Source organism: Heliangelus exortis, chromosome 12 (genome assembly GCF_036169615.1).
Source record: "Heliangelus exortis chromosome 12, bHelExo1.hap1, whole genome shotgun sequence".
Taxonomy (NCBI): Eukaryota; Metazoa; Chordata; class Aves; order Apodiformes; family Trochilidae; genus Heliangelus; species Heliangelus exortis.
This window is the reverse complement of record NC_092433.1, coordinates 6876659-6895876: the sequence shown is the minus strand read 5'-3', so window position 1 is coordinate 6895876 and position 19218 is coordinate 6876659. Positions and strand designations below refer to the sequence as shown.

The window sequence follows — 19218 nt, the reverse complement described above, 5'->3', positions numbered from 1 at the left end:
CCCCGCCCCCTCCCGCGCTCCCCCGGCGCCCCGCCGCTTCCCAGGGTGCCCCGCGCGCCGCCCCCCGCCGTTCCCGGAGCAGCAAGATGGCGGAGACAATGAGGAGGAGCCGCCTCTCCGCCGCCTGAGCGGGCCCAGACGAGCCGGAGGCCGCCGCACACGCCGGCCGACCGCCCCTCCCCGACCTCTGCCGCTCCTCGCCGCTCTCGGAGGCTTCCGCCCGTGCGCTCCCGCCGCCGCCTGCCAGAGCCCCGCCCGGCTCCCCTCAGCGCCGCCGCCGCCCTCGGCGCGGCCCGGCTGGGCGGCGGGATGAAGCTGACGGACAACGTGCTGCGGAGCTTCCGCGTGGCCAAGGTGTTCCGTGAGAACTCGGACAAGATCAACTGCTTCGACTTCAGCCCCAATGGCGAGACCGTCATCTCCAGCAGCGACGACGACTCCATCGTTCTCTACGACTGCCAGGAGGGCAAGTGAGTGGCGGGGACGCTGCCGGGCCGGGGGATGGGGTGTCTGCTTTCGGGCCTTTGGCTTCTTTTTGCTTGCTTGTGTTTTTTTAATGTGGGCTTGTAGGTGGAACTGGAGCGGTATCTGACGGGGGTGGGGTAGAAAAGGTTAAAATGGGGCGCGGAGATGGGAGCAGCGTGGGTTTTGCCCACACCACGGGTGACTCTGCCTGTGACCTTTGGGAGGCTGGAGCCAGCGGTGGTAATTTCCCAGGTGTGAGTGAGTTTCTGCTGTGAGAACTGAATTGCTGTTGGGCTTAAGGAGCCGAGCCTGGTCCCATTTCCAGGCTTCGGGATTGTTACCGACTGGCACACCGATTGCTCGGGTTCTTGGGGCTGAAGTCTCACTGATTGAAATAGAATCACAGAACGTTAGCGCCATTGTTAAAAGCAATTGCTGTGAGCAGTGTCGTTTAAAACAAGGTAATTTGAGTGTAATTTTTTGTATAAATGCTTTAAGACAAAACGTCAAGACAGTGTGGGGTCTCTTCGCTGTAACTTTTAAAAACTTGATGGTGTTTTTCTTAAAACCTTGATCCTAAGTCATGTAAGGCAACCTTGCTGGTAAACATAGTCCTTTAAGCTTTAAATCCTTTTCTTTAGTTGAGTTACCTATAAAACAAAGTTAAAATCCCTGTGTGATTTACACACGTCTTCAAATATCTTAATTTATATTTAGTCAAGCAAGGTGTTTATTGATTTCTGATAGTTTACGGTAATTAATTAAGGGGGGTTGTGTTTCTCACAGAGCAAAGTTGTCCAGTTTATCTTTCTTCTTTCCTTGATCACACAATGCATGTCCTGTCCTACAGATAAAACCCCAGAAATTTGCACAGCACTTGAGATATGGTGTTCTTGTTCAGAGGATAAAAACGTGCAAATAAGAACAACAATAACACTTGCAGTTGGTGTCTTGGAACTTGGGCAGAAGGCATTTGTATTCTATGAGAGTTGGAACAAATGGAGCCAAATGATGTCATAATTGTATTAAAATCTTTCTCAGTTGGTAGATGTATGCATTTGGCTGCTTTAAGTTCTTTTAAATTTTACATTTTGATTTTCATGCGGTGATCGGTGTAGAGATGTAATTCTGAGGTGAGTGGGGGTTTTTTGTCAAGTCCAGAGAATTGAGCATCACATACATACAGAAGGTGAAGGAAAAAGGAGAATGTGTATCATAGGAGAGAGAATCAAACGGACAGGGCTCTGTGGAAATGAAAAAGATCTGGCTTGGGAGTACCAAGAGGTAGAGGTGTCAGTGTTGTATATATTTGCTAGTAAACCAGGTATTCCAAATTTTCCTGCTTTTTCAAGTGGTCCCAAACATCATACTTGCTGAGTTTCAATGGCTGCATCCTGTGTGTTCTCAACTTTCTTGACAACTTCTGTTATTTTACACTTCAGTTGAGGTTGCTCGCTGTACACCTTAAAGTTGTCAGTGTTCCTCATCTGAGTGGACTTTTATTTTAAATTATTTAATTTGCATTTATGGACGAATATTTGACTTTATACCTACGGTGTCTGCCATGGATTGTATTATAGATCCTAATGGTATGCAGTAGCAGAAAGGCTGATTGATGTTAATGCAGATGGTATTGATTGCTCTTCCCTTTCAAACTTGTAAAGAACAGTTTGATGGGTTGGGAGGCATTTGGTCCTTTCATCCCTATCTCCATCTGGCCCTGATGTATGCTCTACAGTCAGAGGGTTTGCTTTAATGAAGTTAAATCTAGATCGATGGTCGTTTTCTGTAGTGCTGCAGGGCAGGGAGAGCAGTTTGATCAAGGTAACCCCTGTTTCAGGATGCATTTCTCTAGTGATTATAAAATTAATTTGAAAGTTTCTCCTGTGCTATCAATTGATTTTAAAGTGTAAGTGTGATTTTTAGGGGTATCTAGGGATGCAAGATGCACTTTTCTCTCACCTGGGAAGTTCTAACTGTGAATTACATTGTCACAGGAGATTCACGTGGAGATGAAAAATCTAATCCGTGAATGATTTGTTGCTGTGATGTGGTGGAATTTGGCAGTTTCAGGCCTACACTTCAGGGTTGTTATTTTGTTGTTTTGTTTGTTTGTTTGTTTGTTTTAAGAAAAAAAAATGTAAAAATTAACCACTAATTTCAAGGGCCTGGAACTCCCACCTCCTTGTACATGTAATAGACAGGAGGAAGTGTCCTGCTTCCTGGGTTTCAGCTTAAGGTACTTGCAATTTGGCAAATGAGCTGAATGTTAAAACTTGTCTCCATTTAAAAGTGACAAATTTTGGTGGGTTTTTTTCCCCTGTTATGAGGGGTTCTGCTGGCAGAATTAAAAATGCAACTGTGTCTGGTTATACTTTAGATGGACCCTCATCTGGTTTGCTGTGCTTTGCCACACCAGTATGAGCAAGGCCCATCTCAGGGAGTTTCAGTTTCTAGAAGTGTCAGGACGGTTTAAACAGAGATGTCTAGCCAAGGGCTGAGAGGACAAGATTATCTCCTTGGAACATGGATTCTCTCATTGTGTATACCCTGAGCACAGACAACAAGCTTGAAAAATTTATCCTGCTTCTTCATAAGCTGCTAATAATTTTGGAACTGACGTTACACTCATATTTCAAAATGTGTCAGCAACTCTATAACCCATATAACCCATCCTGCATCAGCAAATGCCTCCACAACAGGCTGGATCAGAAGCATAACCAGGAGACTTACCTGAGTCTGTTGGGGCTTAAGAAGGAACTCTGAAAACTTTAGAAGGGAGTTGTGAGTTGGGATGGGCAGCAGTCCTTGGGGCTGGGAGCAGAAGGCTCTCAGATGCACGTTTGTACACCTGGTATGATATAATGATGGTCTAGCAAAGGTTGAGCTTGTGTTTTAGTGTGTATCAATTGTTTATTGTTCTTTATGAATAAAGAAGTGATTGATGAGCTGTGGTGCTCACTGGACAGCTAAGTGAGCCTAGTTGTGGATGATGATTTCACCTGCACTAGTAGTGATGCAGCCCAAGGCACAGAGGCTCTTACAAACATCACCTGTGCTTGGTTTCATATTTATAGCAAATTTGGCTCTGATCTAGTAAAGCCTTTTTCATGATATTGCCTGATTTGCAAGTGGGATGAATAACTGGCTTTACACTTGAAATTGTGTTTAGCGATTGTGATTTGTTTAAAAAATATGTAAAACAGTTTTCTTGTTTGTGTTTTTAAATAGTTGATTGGGAACAGAGCTGGTCTTTTATGAAGTGGCATGCTTCTGTTTGCATCAGCTTATTTGAAAACTTCACCTTTCTTAAAACACAGAAGTACTTCTTTTTGGTAAATATTTTTGTTCATCTGTTGACTTTTATTGTTTCTGTATTTATTCTTTGATGTATATTTATTCTGAATAGAACTTCTAAACTTTAAACTTTTCATATGTAGTAGTCAAACTAGGTATGAGAATCTTAGTATGTTCTGAGTCTGGTGGGCTTCTTTTGTTGTTGATGATTGTTGGGGTTTTTTTCCCAGTTGGATCAACAACATAACTGAGGTAAGTACAGGGAGCAGCACGGGGGAGTGTATCAAGCATAGTGTTCAGAATTTTGCTATCTAAATTTGCATTTGATGTGCTGTTTTCAATTTATAGCTTGTTTACATCTGAAAATTGATTTAAAAGTCTTCTGGAGGAGCAGAGGAAGAGTCTGTTGTGATTTGGCCTAAGTGGTACAGGTGGTGCATGGGTTTTCGTTACATTTGCTGTACTTGCTTTCACTTAATGGAAGTTTGGCCCCAGCAAGTTTGTTTGAAGTCAAAGTCCTACAGCTTCTGCTGTTTAACACTTAATCCTTAGGAATAGCTGTATATTTTTCTTCTGATATGGAAAGCCTTCAGCTCATGCTCTTGTTTGGTTGTGTCAGTTTGAGGCAAACAAAAACAAGGAAGAAGTTGAGCATTTTAGAAACACCTTGTCTGAGGGTGTAGTTGGATTAACTTTTTTGGGGGTTTTTTGGTAGCAGTATTAGTTTAAACCACTTCTGCTGTTTGTTTCCATTCCCATGCTGCTGTTGTTGGTTTGTGTAGTAGAGTTAAGAATTTCTGGATTAAAAATTACTCTGGGAAGAGGCTGTGTGTTTTCTGATTTTGAAGAGTACACCTGTTGGTTGACTGCCTAAGTTAAGGAAGAACAGGGAAGAAGGGTGGTGAGACCTTCTTAAACCCCTTAAACAGGCACTGCTGCTGCTGTAAGATATGCTTATGAACAAAAAAATGTTACATTTGGGGTTGTGCTTTAATTAGAATTGGAAATGAGTATGATTTTCCAGTTGTTTGAGAGTCCCTGCATTACTGTTGCCTTTTTAGACTACTGTTGTATCTACCTGTGTGTGCTGACAGTGAGAAGCCCTGTTCTGTCTGAATGAGACAGCCTGTTCTAGGTTTTGAAGTATCACAGAACAATAAGATAAATTACACTTCATCTAAAACAAACAGCACAAGAATTGGGGATTTGGATGGGCAAGGGAAGGATGAGGCAGTGCTGCTTGACATTAAGGGCTCATTATACAAGCTTCTTGTATTCTTTTTACAGTAGACATCACAGGAAAAAGAATTTTTGAAGGAGACAAATGAGTGCATTTTGCGGCTTCGACAGGGAACTCCTCCAGCCTAGAGAGGATCTTGGAGAAGGAACCAATATGTTTTTTTGAAAATGAAATACAAATGTTTTTCTTTCTGTGTATATAAATATCTGGCTACTTGAAACATTCTTGTAATACCTCTAGTGATATTTGTTCATATGGTGAGTTTCAGTGTGAGCTTTTGGTTGCAGTGAGTACAATTATTTCTGCTTCCTTCTGACAGACCCAAGAGAACACTGTACAGTAAGAAGTATGGAGTAGACCTCATCAGGTACACACATGCTGCCAACACTGTCGTTTACAGCTCCAACAAAATAGATGGTGAGTGATCACTGGAGTTGAGCATAATTAATCTCCTTACACTTAAACTACATGCCTGGGTAAACAGCTCTAAAGAGCTGGGGGAAAACTGTAGCAACTTCTCTGTGATAAATGTGCTGTCAGAGACTGAGGAATTAATGCTCAGCTCTAAAGCACAACTTGGTGGTACTCCCCTGAGTGTGTTGATGTTTTGTTCACTGCTGCAATAACCAAGGGGTTAAACATTGGTAGTATGATGAAAGTTTGGGGTTTGATTCTGCTGTTCACTTTCCTGTTTGATACCAGTGTTGTCAGTCTCTGGGCCTTAATTTCGTATGTGTGAATGGCCAGGAGGTGGGATGAATGCCATAGCTTTCTCTGATACAAAAGTTATCTGCAAAGGGTGGGAATGTTTTTCCATTCTCTGTAGGCAGCAGGGAGGGCAGGAAGTTCAGGTAACTCAGCAGCTCACCAGCCAAGCCTGGATGAGGTCACAGAGCTCTTCTGAAACTCGCTCTGCTTCTGTTGATCTGTTTTTCTATATAATAGACAAAGCACACATTGTTTTGATGTTTCTCATCATTCTGTGATACCTGCACTCTGAATCAGTGACATGGAAGGGCTTTTAGAGCTTTATGGCAAGCTCTCCATAAATGTATTGGAGTAAAATTTAAAATTCCAATTTCAGAACTGGCACAGATAGGTACATTAATTCCTCTATTTAGCAACCTAGGTTTGGAAACAGCTAGTGTGTTTTTCAAAACTTGTCTCAATTTTGTTGTAATCACTGACAGAGTTTTTCAGTGAACATCTTTTAGCACAGCACTTTATAAATGGGCTTTAACACTGTGAATTCATGAGCATTTCTGGAATAGTGGCTTTGTTTTGAAATTTTTCCTTTGCAGAGGTGGAACTTGGCAGTAGAGATACTGGTGCCTTGTGTGTTCTAGATTGCTTAAGGAATTTGAAAGAGTATGAATTTAAAGCAGAAGGAAGTTAAGTGTTAGGAAGTCAGGTTAAACTAGAACAAGGGGGGGTGGATCTAGAGGAACAAGGAAGTTTGCAGTGAAATTGGATTTAATGGTGTAAAAGGATTAAAAGTGTGATGGGAAGCACTTGCTGCATTAATCTGTTTCACAGCCTGTTGACTATTAGGTTACTACTTTGTCTTATTTCTGACTTGGTTCTTAATTGGCGATTATAAATTTAGTGAACCATTTTTAATGCCATTTTGAGTTGTGAGGTTTTGTTTATAGTCACTGGTAAGCCTTTGAGGAACTAAAACTTAGAGTCTTCAACCTGCAGGGTAGTGTTATGACAAATAATTAGAAGAAAAGAAGAAGAAAGTGAGAGTATTTGTTGCTATCAGGAACTGTAGCCTAAGAAAACCACCTGTGTGATCTGTAGCTGTAGGGGTCCAGAGACTCAGTAGTCCCTAATGCCTGCAGTCTCGGGCAGGGTGCACTGTATTTAACTTATTACACAGTTATCAGGAGGAAAATGAACCCAGGAATATGCTGTAGGAGGTCTGGTGCTTGCTTCCAAGCATTTTGTTGGTTGGGAGATGCTGCTGATCCACTTCTGAAGATTTCCTCAAGACCTTTGAACCTATTTTCTCTTGCCTGAATCCAGGCTGAGGTAGTAGTTTGTACAGTTTGAGGGTCTATGATACCACCCGGTACAGGAGATAACTGTACAGGCCACTGCCTTGCCTGGGACAGAGCACTGCCAGCAAAAAGGATCACAAAGGATCACAGCTCCCCAGTGCTTCCTCTTTAGCAAAGGAAGATGGAATTCTACATGGATACTTCAGGAATCAGGTAACAACAGTTCCTGCAGGAAAAAATGAAGATGTATCTTGAGAGTACCCTTAAAACTTACTGGTTCTAGCTGTGATGGGATGGGACTCTGGTGCTAGGGCTTTACATTTAGGATTGTCACCTGAGGTCAATTAGAGCCTTTCAGAATGTTGTGTGACCAACATTCCTGGCTTCTTCAGTCAGCTTTAGTTTTCTGTCACATACTGGAGAGTGGTCCAGAATTCTGATGATCTTGGCTTGATGTAAAATTGGAGGCAAATATAGTAACTTGGTGGAATTTTTTTTCCCTACAGAAAGCAAATTTTTCTGAATGAGCCTTTCAAAAAGGCCTGAACACTGTAGCCCTCAGGGGTGCTAGAATGGTCTGTGCATACTGCATCCTGTAGGTGCTCACTCCTCTGAGTGAAAAGTAAAAATGTCCTTTTTCCTTCAGTTTGTCTTTGGAGCCACAGCTGTACAGAGTCCCTTGGCCCTGGATGGTGCAGATGCATAGTGCCAGACTTCCATCCAGCAACAGCCTAAATTGGTGTGAGAAGGGATTTTCCTGATGCTGCTTTCAGATATCAGAGGTTTAACTTGTGCTCTTACCTTTCATCACTCAGATGGATATGCATATAAAGATTAAAAAAGTGCTGTCTGTGCTTTAATAATTGTTTCCAAGGATTTTTCTTGTGAAAAAAAACTCTTGGGAGAAAGTCTCAACAGCAGCTTCCAAAGTTCTGGGCTACTCTTAGTATGTTCATCTATGCTGAGAATAAAATTACCACTTGAGAAATGTTGTGGTGCTGCTGTGATTTATTCATGATACTTCTAAGATTGCTTTAAGTGGACTAGCTTAGAATACTGTTCTCTGTCTTCTTCCTAAAGCAACCCTCTCTAAGTGCAGAAAATGTGTGAAGCTGTTGTCAGAATAAAAAAAGAGATTTTATACTTTTTAATGGTCTTGTCCTACCTTTGAAGTTCATGTTTTTATCTTCTCTTTGGCTAAATGCTGTAATTTGCACATTTCCTACTCTTGCTGTTTAGTTGGAGACTTATTTGCTGGATGAATACGTAGGTAAGACAGCAAGATTCATGCCATTTAGCAAATAAATGGTTGTATCAACTTTCTAAATATGATACTGCCCATTTTGTGAGAATGGTGTGAGGATAAAACCTACTGGTTCTTAAAGTTTAGCAACCTTGAAATTGGCTTACATAGATCACTTGACAGATGGTTCACCTTTAAGATGCAATATGACTTCAGACCGTGGGCAATAAATATCTTTCCTGGTGCTTGATTTCCAGTTCTGCCTTGGAAACCAAGTTTATTTGTGCCTGTTTCTAACTTAATTGTGTTTCAAAGTCTGAGCTGAAATCAAGTGACAAGACTCACTCCCTGTGGCAAGATTGCTGTGGGGAGCAAGTTTACAGTGTGACTACTTTTAGATAACATTGAGTTTATGGTATAATGAAGTTTATGGTTTGTTTATGGTTTCAGATACAATCCGATACCTCTCCCTGCACGACAACAAATACATTCGGTATTTCCCAGGGCATACAAAAAGGTAAGATGTGGCTTGGGGACAGTACAGGAGAAACTGAAGTGATGATTGCAATGAGTTGGAGTTATGTGATTCTCAGTTCACTGTGGTGTTCACTTTGTACAACTGTTTGTTGCAATTATGAGCTTGTATACAAATGTTGGCCTAAGAAGCACTTCTTTTGAGTATCTCTGATGCATGTGGTCTTCTGTGCTGCAGAGTGGTTGCCCTTTCCATGTCTCCAGTGGATGATACATTTATTTCGGGATCCCTGGATAAAACTATTCGGCTTTGGGATCTCCGCTCTCCAAATTGCCAGGTAGGATATCAAATTCCTGTGCAGAATGTGCTGCATTTTCAGTTAGAAGGATGAAGAACAGACAGGCATTTGTCAGAAAACAAAAATATTGCCAGAACTGTGTGCTGCTGAAGTCGTGTTGACACCTTCCTGGAATGCTGAAGGAGCCTTGGTCACAAATCTCTGTGCTATGTGAATGTTGCATTGTGTAACACCACTCACTTTCACCTGTGCCTCTGCTGGAGAGGAGCTGGGAAGAGCAAGAAATAACACCCACAGCTGATGAAACAAGAGAAGAGCTGGGTGTCATCAGCTTGTTCATCAGGCAGAGATGATGAGCCCCATGCAGAGTGTTCTCTCTTAGCCAGTGTCTCTCCTGGGTTGGGAATGGCAGCAGAACAGGTGGCAGGAGGTGCATTTTATCTAAGTGTTTATAGTGTGTGTTTAAACTTGATGCAGTTAAATTTGATGAAGAAGCTGGTGATCTAAAATAACACAGCAGCCCTATGGTCTACACTGCCCCCTTGCATTACCTTCTTTTTCATCATATCTGTGAGGAGACATAACTTCCTGGCAAGGCAAACCCTATTCGTTTGTGTTTATTTGTTTTGTTGGGATAGTTTGCTGTACTTTTTCTAGTGGAAGTGAGCTTGTGGGCTGAGAAAACTACCAGAGCTGGCAGCAGGGGCAGGAATGAAGGGCTAGGAGTGACGAGCTGGTTTTCTGTGGATCTGGGCACATAGTGGTGTGCTCATATTTTCCCATCTTACTGGCATGCTTATTGGAGGACTGTTACTTATTTGAGGTGATGTAACTGTAAATGCAAAAAGAAGGAAGGGTTATACTTACAGAATATTTTATCTATCTCAAAACCCAGCCTTTTCTGGCAAGAAATCTTAATTTTGCCATTTGAAGGGATGGTGTCTTTAGTGCCAGTGGGTAAATTTCCCGTGGGTTGAATCTCAGTCTGAACGTTACTAGAGATAGGATTTAGAATTCAATAGCAGATTTGTGATTTATGTTGATGTCTGAAGTTGTAAGGATGGTTAAACTAGGACTTCTAACTGGAAGCTGCACCCAGCCAAGTTTGGGAAACTGGTGGAGGAAGCATAGGTTGTATTTTTAAATTTGTCCATGAGATGGCAGCCTTAAGGCCTGGAAGTGCCTGGAAACCAGAGCTGACCCGTTTAGGCCAGCCCAGCTCGCTTACTGCCAAGCCCTCAGAGCTTGCAGGGAAAACGGACCTAAATTGGAAAGAATAGACTTGTAGTAAAGTCTCTTGACTTCCCTAGAAAAGAGTGATATTGAAGAAATTTCTTAAGTTTATTGTTGATTGAGTCAAAGATGTGGTCTTACTTCTATGCACACAGTTACATACAGACATGCACAGACTGCCACTCAGGATACAGAAGATTATACTTCTTGTTGGCTTCTCCCAGACTTTGCCAAGTCTTTCCTACTGTGTCAGTTAAAGAAAAGTTAATGTTAAAAGTCAGCACTGATAGTAATGTGTAAGTTTTAGTATGTTAGGTCTGCTGACTTCCTGTGTGAGTTTTCATTAAACATGGCATGGAAAGTTCAGCAGTTCTTTTCACTGGGGCTATTTCTGCTTGCTTTCAAAACACTTTTTTCTCACCTTCACAACCATAATAGGTAGAGCATTGCTGTCAAGCCCAGCAGCAGCATTCTGTGGCAGTGGCTGGTGTGGTTATTAATACAGCTATGTCATCCTCCCTTCCCTGGGTACTTTTTGAGTGGATGTCAGGTTGAATAAGGTCTTGATATGTTCTCATGTAAACTTTGTCGTTGTGGCTAACTGGAAGCTCCATATGTTAATCTGAAGTAGGTCAGAGTTGGTTTTAAGAAGCTGAGTTCTGAACATTGGTAAAATCTTAACACTTGCAATTGAAATTCAGTTGTTCCACCCATGGGCTGCTGTCCTGCTCACAGTGGCTCAGAGAGTGATGGTAGAAATGTAAGCATCAGTTTTGTAAAATAATTTGGACTTATTTTCTAGGGCTTAATGCATCTCCAGGGGAAGCCTGTGTGTTCTTTTGACCCAGAAGGGTTGATTTTTGCTGCTGGAGTCAATTCTGAAATGGTGAAGCTTTATGATCTCCGTTCTTTTGACAAGGTGAGCTACCCTGGCTTCAGTTCTTAACTTTTTAGCTGCAAGAAGTAGTCTAAATTCAGTGCTCAGAAGCTGAATTTGTTTACTCCAGCTTACTGTCTGGAGTCCCTACTGGGCACGTAGAATTTTTGGTAACTACACCTCTCAGAGAGGGGAACATGCTGCCACCAGGTCCTGGTATCCATTCCTGAACCAGTGTTAAAATTTACTTCCTAGACTCTTTAATCAGTTCCAGACTCCTGCTTAGGCTTTTTTTTTGTTATGTTTGTGGGTTTTTTAATTTTTCTTCTTTCTGGAAGAACATTGGCAAAAATGGAGCCAGGGTTGTTAGGTGGGAAGTTTCAAAGGACACTGTGACTGGGTGGGCAGCTGAACTGACCAAGCACTGAGCATAACCAGTGCTGAGAACACAGAACCAGTTCTCTCAGTTTTCAAAAAGTCAGATGACAATAACATGGCTCAAACTCCTCCTCTAGCTTCAATCAGTACCCTTGTTTGAAAAGTTCATCCTACCTTCAATTAATTTCTCCTGTTAAATGTGGTAGAATTAGGGGCCTGTTGGGTATTGAAACACCCTACTGTGGCTCTTATTTGCTATGGAAACTACAGATTCATTTTTCTCTGAAGCTTACACATGCACTGACATGTTTTTGCCATGACACTTACATTTAATTTCATAGGATGAAAGATGTTGTTTCGAAAAATCTTAAACCTTTTCCTAAGCTAAGATTAAAACCAGACTTTTTGTAATAAGCAGCAGTGTGTAGAGTCTGTGTCATTCTTGTCTTTTTTTCTTTGAAGGGGCCATTTGCTACATTTAAGATGCAGTATGATCGAACATGTGAGTGGACAGGCCTGAAGTTCAGTAATGATGGCAAACTCATCCTCATATCAACCAATGGAGGCTTCATCCGCCTGATTGATGCCTTTAAAGGGGCTATCCTGCACACATTTGGGGTGAGCATGTTGCCTGTGTTACCTGCTTGAAACCTGGTGTTAGTTCTGGGAGCAGGTGCCCTTTGGTTGTGAGATGGTTGTGGACACCCTCTGTACTATGTCTTCTCCTGTTTTGTGCCATAGGGTTATAACAATAGTAAGGCTGTCACGCTGGAGGCATCATTCACACCAGACTCTCAGTTCATCATGATAGGTAAGATAATTCTTCTTGGAAGGCATTTCAGTTGTCTGAAGTTAGGTGTGTTGCACAGAAGTGAAGTTGTCTCTTTACTCAGCATTTTCTAGACTGAAATGTAAACGAGTCTGCAACACAACTTGTATTTTTTCCTTTATGTACAAGTGCTATTCCAAAAACAACGTAAGAAACCACCAAACTGGTGTAATGCATAGAGACCTGTCACATAATTTGTGTATGATTCTCACCGTGTGGGCCAGGGTGCACTCATGCTTTGCCTCTGAGAGCATTTTTGGGCTGTGTGTTGTGGCCTGCCCTCCATTACCTCATGAACAAGACACCTGCCTGTGCTTGGGCCATTGGTCTCCCACCAGGTGCATTTTTTCCTCCCCCCAGGGACATTCCAGCACTGGGGGCGTGCCAGGGCAGCTGCAGTTTGTTCATGTGGCTCTTGTAAACCCCCATGTCTGCAAAACAGGCTCTGCTTAAACCTTGATAGAAGCAGTTGGCATCAGCCTTGATGGCTCCCAGCGTGATTCCTCTGCCCCAGACCCCTTTCCTCACCCCCCTGCAGAAGGAACTCTTGAGAGAAGTGGGTGCCAGAAGCAGTTGCAGCTCCTGTAAAGCCTGGTGCTGCAGGGTGGGCACCTGCAGTTCTTCAGCCACTCTGCTACAGTTTGCTGCTCCACAGAACCCATGAACATGAGTTGGACACATTTGTGGTGCTGCCCTCTCTTAATGCTTTCTTTTTGCTCTTATTTATATTTATAATGCTGGTAGATCCAATATGTTGAACCTTGTGATAATTGGTATTGTGATCCTCATTTTTCCTGGGTGAGTGATGGACTTGGCAAAACTTTTCTTTTTTCATTCTGGCTGAGAACTTCCTGATTTCAGAGAAAGTGGGAGTGGCTCTTTGTTTAGTATGTCTCTGGAGAGCACTTCATAACACGTATTTACCTTCCTGTTTTGCCTCTCCAAATGAAAACTATAGTGGAAGAAGTTCCAAAACACTTATTTCTGTTCAGTTTTACATATGGCTAAGTTGTGCTGCTTAATTTTTCCTCTCTGAAAGGCCATACCATACAGAAACAGAAGAAAATTCCTTGCATTTTTATTAGGAATCCTACAAAAAAAAAAAAAAGACTAAATCAAAATTGAATTATAAAATTATTAAGTGCTCAGCCTTGGGACTTGCAAAATGACAAAGAGAAGAACCTGTCCCCTTGTAGCAAAGTGGAGAGTTGAAATCTCCGTTGAAGGTTCTGGTGTTTGGCATAGTGCAAAGCCTTTGATATGTTCTGTGCCTGCCAAAGGAAATATTTATCCCCTCTGTGTCTGAACTGAGAACTTGTGTGGCACAAGTTCTCAGACCCAGCTTTTGGGCTCTCACAAATGGGTGCACATTGGCAAGGGCCCTTCCTCCTCAGCTGGGTGGTGTCAGCTCTGCCTCCCTACCTGCTGACCCGAGTTGTTAATCCCTTTCCCAGAACAGCCTTGCACTGTAGTTGAGCCTCTACAGTGCAAAGGATCTGAACCAGCTGTTTGGGTACAGGTGTGTAAACTCTAGTCATGTTTTGTACATGTCCTGGTGTTACTTCGATAATTATAAAGGTTAAGCTATGATGATGAGGCGTGCTTGTTCCTGTGGTTCTCTGACAGGAAAGGTTATGCACTTCATTTTCTCTGATGGCCTCTCCAAGGTATCTTGCATGTCTTTTTTCATCCTGCCTGCAGGTTCAGAGGATGGGAAGATTCATGTTTGGAATGGGGAAAGTGGGATGAAGGTGGCTGTGTTGGATGGGAAACACACAGGTCCTATAACCTGTCTGCAGTTCAATCCGAAATTCATGACTTTTGCTAGTGCATGTTCCAATATGGTAAGAAAAGTGTTTTAAGTTCTTCCTAGCTTAGTGGGTGCTGACACTTTTAGAACTGGATGGGAGAAGGCTCAGTGCCTTGATTGTGCTTTACCTGGCAGGCTGATACGTGGCAGCATGCGTGGTGAGCCAGTGTTCAAACACATGAAAGCAGAGCAGTGAGTGAGGGCATGTGCAGAAGCAGGAATTCTTTAGGTCACTGCTTACAGTTGGTATTTCCAGTTTCTGTAAGACTGGCTTCCTCTGGAGAATACACAGTACAAACCAAACCAGTGTAAGCAAGGATTGTAACATTCAGCTGCTGGAAAGGTGTTGCTGCCTCTTTGGTAGTCTCTGCCAGTGTGCTTCTGGAAGGTGGCAGTGATCAGCTCCTGACTTGTGTTATAGGAGAGATTTGTGTTCTGCTTGTGATGTTCATTCTTTCCTGTTTCATAGGCCTTCTGGTTGCCAACTATCGACGACTAATTCCTACGTTGCAGCTGCTGTCAGACAACTTCCACACTGCTAACAGCAGCACATCATTGCAAGCATAGTATTGGAATTACCTAGGTCTCCTAGACTGTGATCCTGTTTCTGCGTGTGTTTCCATCTGTCTTATCTTTATTTGCTGCATTCCTGCATGAGGACTCTTCCACTCAGCCTCCTGGCATGTTGGGAAAAGCAGCATGCTGCGTTCTTACCTTCCAGTCCATGCCCAGCAGGCTTCAACCCAAGTTGGAACTGACTTAGTATTATTTCTAAGAGCAATGAAGTCTGGTTTATTTACAAAATGTTTGTGGCATTTTTTAAGCTGTAATTATGTGTTCTCCTTCTGTAAGTGCACAAGGCTGTTGATGTTCCAGGGTGGAACATGCAGTTCTTCCCCTAAGTGCATGTTTTTTACATCTGGGATCTCTGGTTTCATTGCAAATGCAAAGTTACTTCTGTGCCAAATGTCAGGACTGACAGTTTTCAACTTCAGCAGCAGATGCTGGATTCTCTTGCAGTGGAACACATTCTGAAAGAGTGGGTGACTGTAAATATACATCTCATCATCCTGTTTTGGGCAATTTAGCATGCAGAAAATCAGACAGTTTTTGTCCACTGCCAGAGCTTGCTAAAGCCTCCCTGCTGTTTGGTGTGCCAGCATCCTGGAGGACACAGACTGGTGGTGAGGTCCTGTCAGTGTCCTGAGCAATAAAGGAGTCTGTCAGCAGGAAGATGGAGAAGTCACACTGAGACTGAAAGCACAGTCTGCTTGTGTATCTTATGTATCATCTTGGCTGATCTTAATTGTAAATATCATGGGGGGAGGGCAGTGGGAATGGGCCATATTTTTTTACTTTTAGATACTAAAGAATATGATGTGGGCCAGTATTTTGGGGTGTCTAGGCTGTTTACCTTCCATAATGCAGTTTTCCCTTCCTGGTTTGTAAACAAGGTCCATTAAATTCTCCCCACACCAAGCTTAAACCTTTGTTGCTAAAAGTGACATGCAGTTTTCACCATGCATTTTGTTACAGGCCCTGGAGGTTTTCAGCCTTAGCCCTGAAAAAGTAAGGCTGCTTTGTCAGATGTCTTCAGAATTGAATTTTAAAAATCTTCATGTGACTTTGCTGACTGTTCTGCCGTGCCCTGCTCCAAGGACTGCCCCTGCCTAGAGATGGGAGGGATGTGCTTTCTTCTGCCCCAGAGGAGCTTGTGGGCAAATGGCACAGAAAGGCTGGCATGCTGCTCTTCAAACCTGATTCCAGCTTCTTTTTCCTGAAAAGGACAAATTTCTTTTTCCTTTCGTTGGACAAATGCATCCACCAGCAGGCTGGGCTTAAAGCTGGTGTTTGATTTTTTGCCTTTCCAGACATACTTGGCTTTATGTGCTGGGTCACAGCTTGGAAAGTCCATTCTTTCCCTCACCCAGTTGCCTGTGCTTCCACTCTCTGAAATGTCAAATGCTGGTAAGGTGACAAGCACAGTGATGGGCACGTTCTTTCTGCTCTCAAGTGCCAGCCCATCATGGAGAACAGTGCTCCAGGATTTAGATCTAGATGTCCCCTTGTTACAGCAAAGTTTGTGTCGACTGTTGGGCCCTGTATAATTCACAACATGTCTCCCTGGAAAAGGAAAACACCTTGTACAACAGCTGCTTCTGTTGGTTTTCCTTTCAGTTGGTTGGTTTTTAATAGCTCTTGTCAGTGGAACTGTTATGCTAAGAGCTGGGGATGAGGAATGAGCATTTCTCCACTGCTGCTTCCTTAAGAGTAGCTGCTTGTGCTCGGCTTCAGAGTTTGCCTCTGAAGAACCTCTGGCAGGACTGCTGTGCATGAGGCAGTCTCAGAAACTTGATGTTTGGATTGATGCTGTGGTTGAAGCTTCTGAAGCTCTGTGACTTACCTCTCCTGATGCTACCACCCGAGTACAGCACCATTTCTAGCAGCACAGGGCTGTGGTGTGAGTGCTCTGTTCCAGACAGAAGAAGGGAAGGAAACAGCGGTGATGCTTTCGATCTTGCCAAACAGGCCTCCTGTTGGAAATGCAGATGAGAGATTAATAATGCTGTACCAGCTTCCCTCTTCCTCATGTGTACTGTCCCACCATCACCTACAGGTGCCCAGCATGAGGGGAGTTGGCTGTTTGGGTGCCCACAGTTGTCTAGGCTTCCACAGGCACCTCTTCAACTCAGTATTGTTGCTTTTGAGGCTGCTCGGTGCTATTTTACCTGTGTTGGTGTTTCTGTAAGCAGCCATGTTTTGCAGTGGTTTGCAGGCAGGTATTTGGGGTTTGTAGTGCATTTTAACAGTTAAACTTTAGCAAATCATCTTTCAGGGTTTTATGAAGTCTGTTGCCTGAAGAAGCTAACAGCTTCCAGACAGTTTTCTTGTTACTTGTTCTTGTTCACAGGGAAGCATTTGGAAGTCTCTTGCTCAAAAATGCTCTCTGCTGATGTGGTTTGAGCCACATGTCTAAAGCCTGTTTGTTGTTCAGCTCTCTTCCCACTTGCAGTGCTGTGAAACATTGTTTGCTGCAGCGTGAAATCTTTAAGAAAAAAAAGGAGCAGAGGGCTGACCTAGAAGGACACAGAGATTAAGAGCATCAGTGGTTTTCTGGAGTGAAGATGAGTTTTAAAGGTTCGTGCATAACACAGCACTAAGGCTGAGATGAAAATTAAAGCTGAATGACTTCCCAGGGCTTGGTTGCCAGCCATGCAGGCAAAGGCATCTTCCTTGCTTGATGTAGCACAGAGTGTTTTCTGTCTGCCTTTAAAGGAGGGAAATGTGTCAAGGAACTTGTGTATCCTGTGTTTCTAGGAGGTTAGGCAGGAAAGGTGAGTAAAGCATTTAGCTTCCAGCTTCTATGTGCTTCTCCAAAAGCAGCAGGACTGCAGTTCCTGTGCTCTTCAGGGCAGCCAGCTGGTGAGAAACAGACTTCATTAAAAACAGCTCTCCCAGGACTAACAGGGTGTCCATCCTTGCTTAAAACCAAGCAGAAAACTACATTCCCCTTCCAAATTTGAAATTATGTTATTGAGGATGAAATAAAGACCTTTCTTCAAAGCAAGGGGGAAATTAGTTTCAACAGCCCACCTCTCAAGAAGCTGTGGTGGTGGCTGAGCACATCTGCTTGGGCAGTAGGAGCGTTCAGGTGTAATTCTCCAAGTTAGTCTTTAAAATGCTTTTTTTTCTGGGGTTTTTTTTTTCTTTTTTTTCCTTTTTTTTTTTTTTTTTTTTTTTTTTTCTTTTTTTTTTTTTTTTTTTTTGAGGCTTCCAGGTCCTTGGTTGATGTCCCAGCCCCTGCTCTGTGGGACACAGGAACAACTGAGTGAATAAATCTGGAAGCAGCAGTGTATCTCTTCCAGTGCCTCTTGACCACTTGACCATATATGCACTTTAAGAGACTTCACCTTGGTTTTGGGTCAGGGGCTGGGATCCTGGTGAGCCTTTCAGAAACTGGTCTCTTCAGCTGTGAGCTGGTACTGGGGAGTTTGACTCCTAGGTGTTATCTAGCAGATGACTGTAAATGCATAAAGGCAAATTATGCTTTGTGACAAAATACTACATATGTGGAGAATTCGGTGTTGTGGTTGTTACCAATAAATATTTTGTAGAGAGATCACTGAGAGCTCAGTTCTGCCTTTGTTCCAGTGTGATATGACTTTTGGTTTTCTTGGAGGGGAATGGCAAAACCAGTGCTTTTAATGTTTTTTAAAGCTTCTTTGTTTGTCAAGCCCTGTAGCAGAAATTGTGATGCTCTGAAGCTATCCCTAGATGAACTGCCTGTTTTTAATAAAGAGGGTTTTCCTGCCTAGGGCTGTATCAGGATAGGGAAGCAGCCTTGTGGCTGCTCCCAGCTGAGACATGGTGCTCTGTGTTGGAGCCTGCAGTCTGCATGGCAGAGCCAAGCCCTTTCTCAGCAGGAAGGTGGGGAAATTGCTTGTTGCTTTGAAGTGGAGCTTTGGATCATTGCAGCCAGTGGATATTCAGCACCCCAGCTGCTGCAGGGGGAGTGGCAGCTGGGATCGAGCTAAGGAGGGTAAAAGCATGTGTGCTTTGGCTGCAAGTTAAACTCCAGAATGGGGGGGGAAGTGAAACTGGAGAGAAATGCTTTTTGTACTGTCCCTTGCTCAAGCCATCAGCAGATGGCTGAGAAAGCTGCCTCATTCCTGGGTCCTGGCCTTCCACTGCAGGAAATCATATTTTTTCCAAAGATGGTTTGGAAATCATCTTCTAGCCCTCTGGGTAGTACTGCTAAGGGAATACTTCTACTGAAAGGTTTTGTCAATGACAACTGCAAAGCAAAACCCACTGATTTTTCTGAGGATGTTAATATCAGGTCTGTGTAAAACCTTTGACAGGAATAAAGCTGCAGTAAAATAATGAGGGGGAAAAAATATTCTTACGTGGACTTTGATCCTTATGGAACTTAAGTACACAAAGGAGTTTGTCTGCTTCACTGGGGATTCTTTCAAGTTGTGTAATGAATTATGAAAACACGAGTGGGGATTTGGGGAGGTGGGAAGCTTGTCTAGACCTGAATTTGCCTGGTTAATGAATAGATTGAGA

At 43.0% G+C, this 19218-nt stretch overlaps 1 protein-coding gene across 1 annotated transcript; it reads left to right on the top strand.

Annotated features, from left to right (window-relative positions):
* Positions 1 to 44: 44 nt before the first annotated feature.
* Positions 45 to 18271, top strand: WDR82 (WD repeat domain 82). The gene is made up of 9 exons (XM_071755731.1): positions 45 to 470; positions 5322 to 5419; positions 8699 to 8765; positions 8961 to 9060; positions 11057 to 11173; positions 11972 to 12127; positions 12251 to 12320; positions 14040 to 14182; positions 14618 to 18271. Exons 1-9 carry the CDS (start codon positions 310 to 312, stop codon positions 14645 to 14647), a joined length of 942 nt encoding a protein of 313 aa, XP_071611832.1. The 5' UTR covers positions 45 to 309; the 3' UTR covers positions 14648 to 18271.
* The last annotated feature ends 947 nt before the right edge of the window (positions 18272 to 19218 follow it).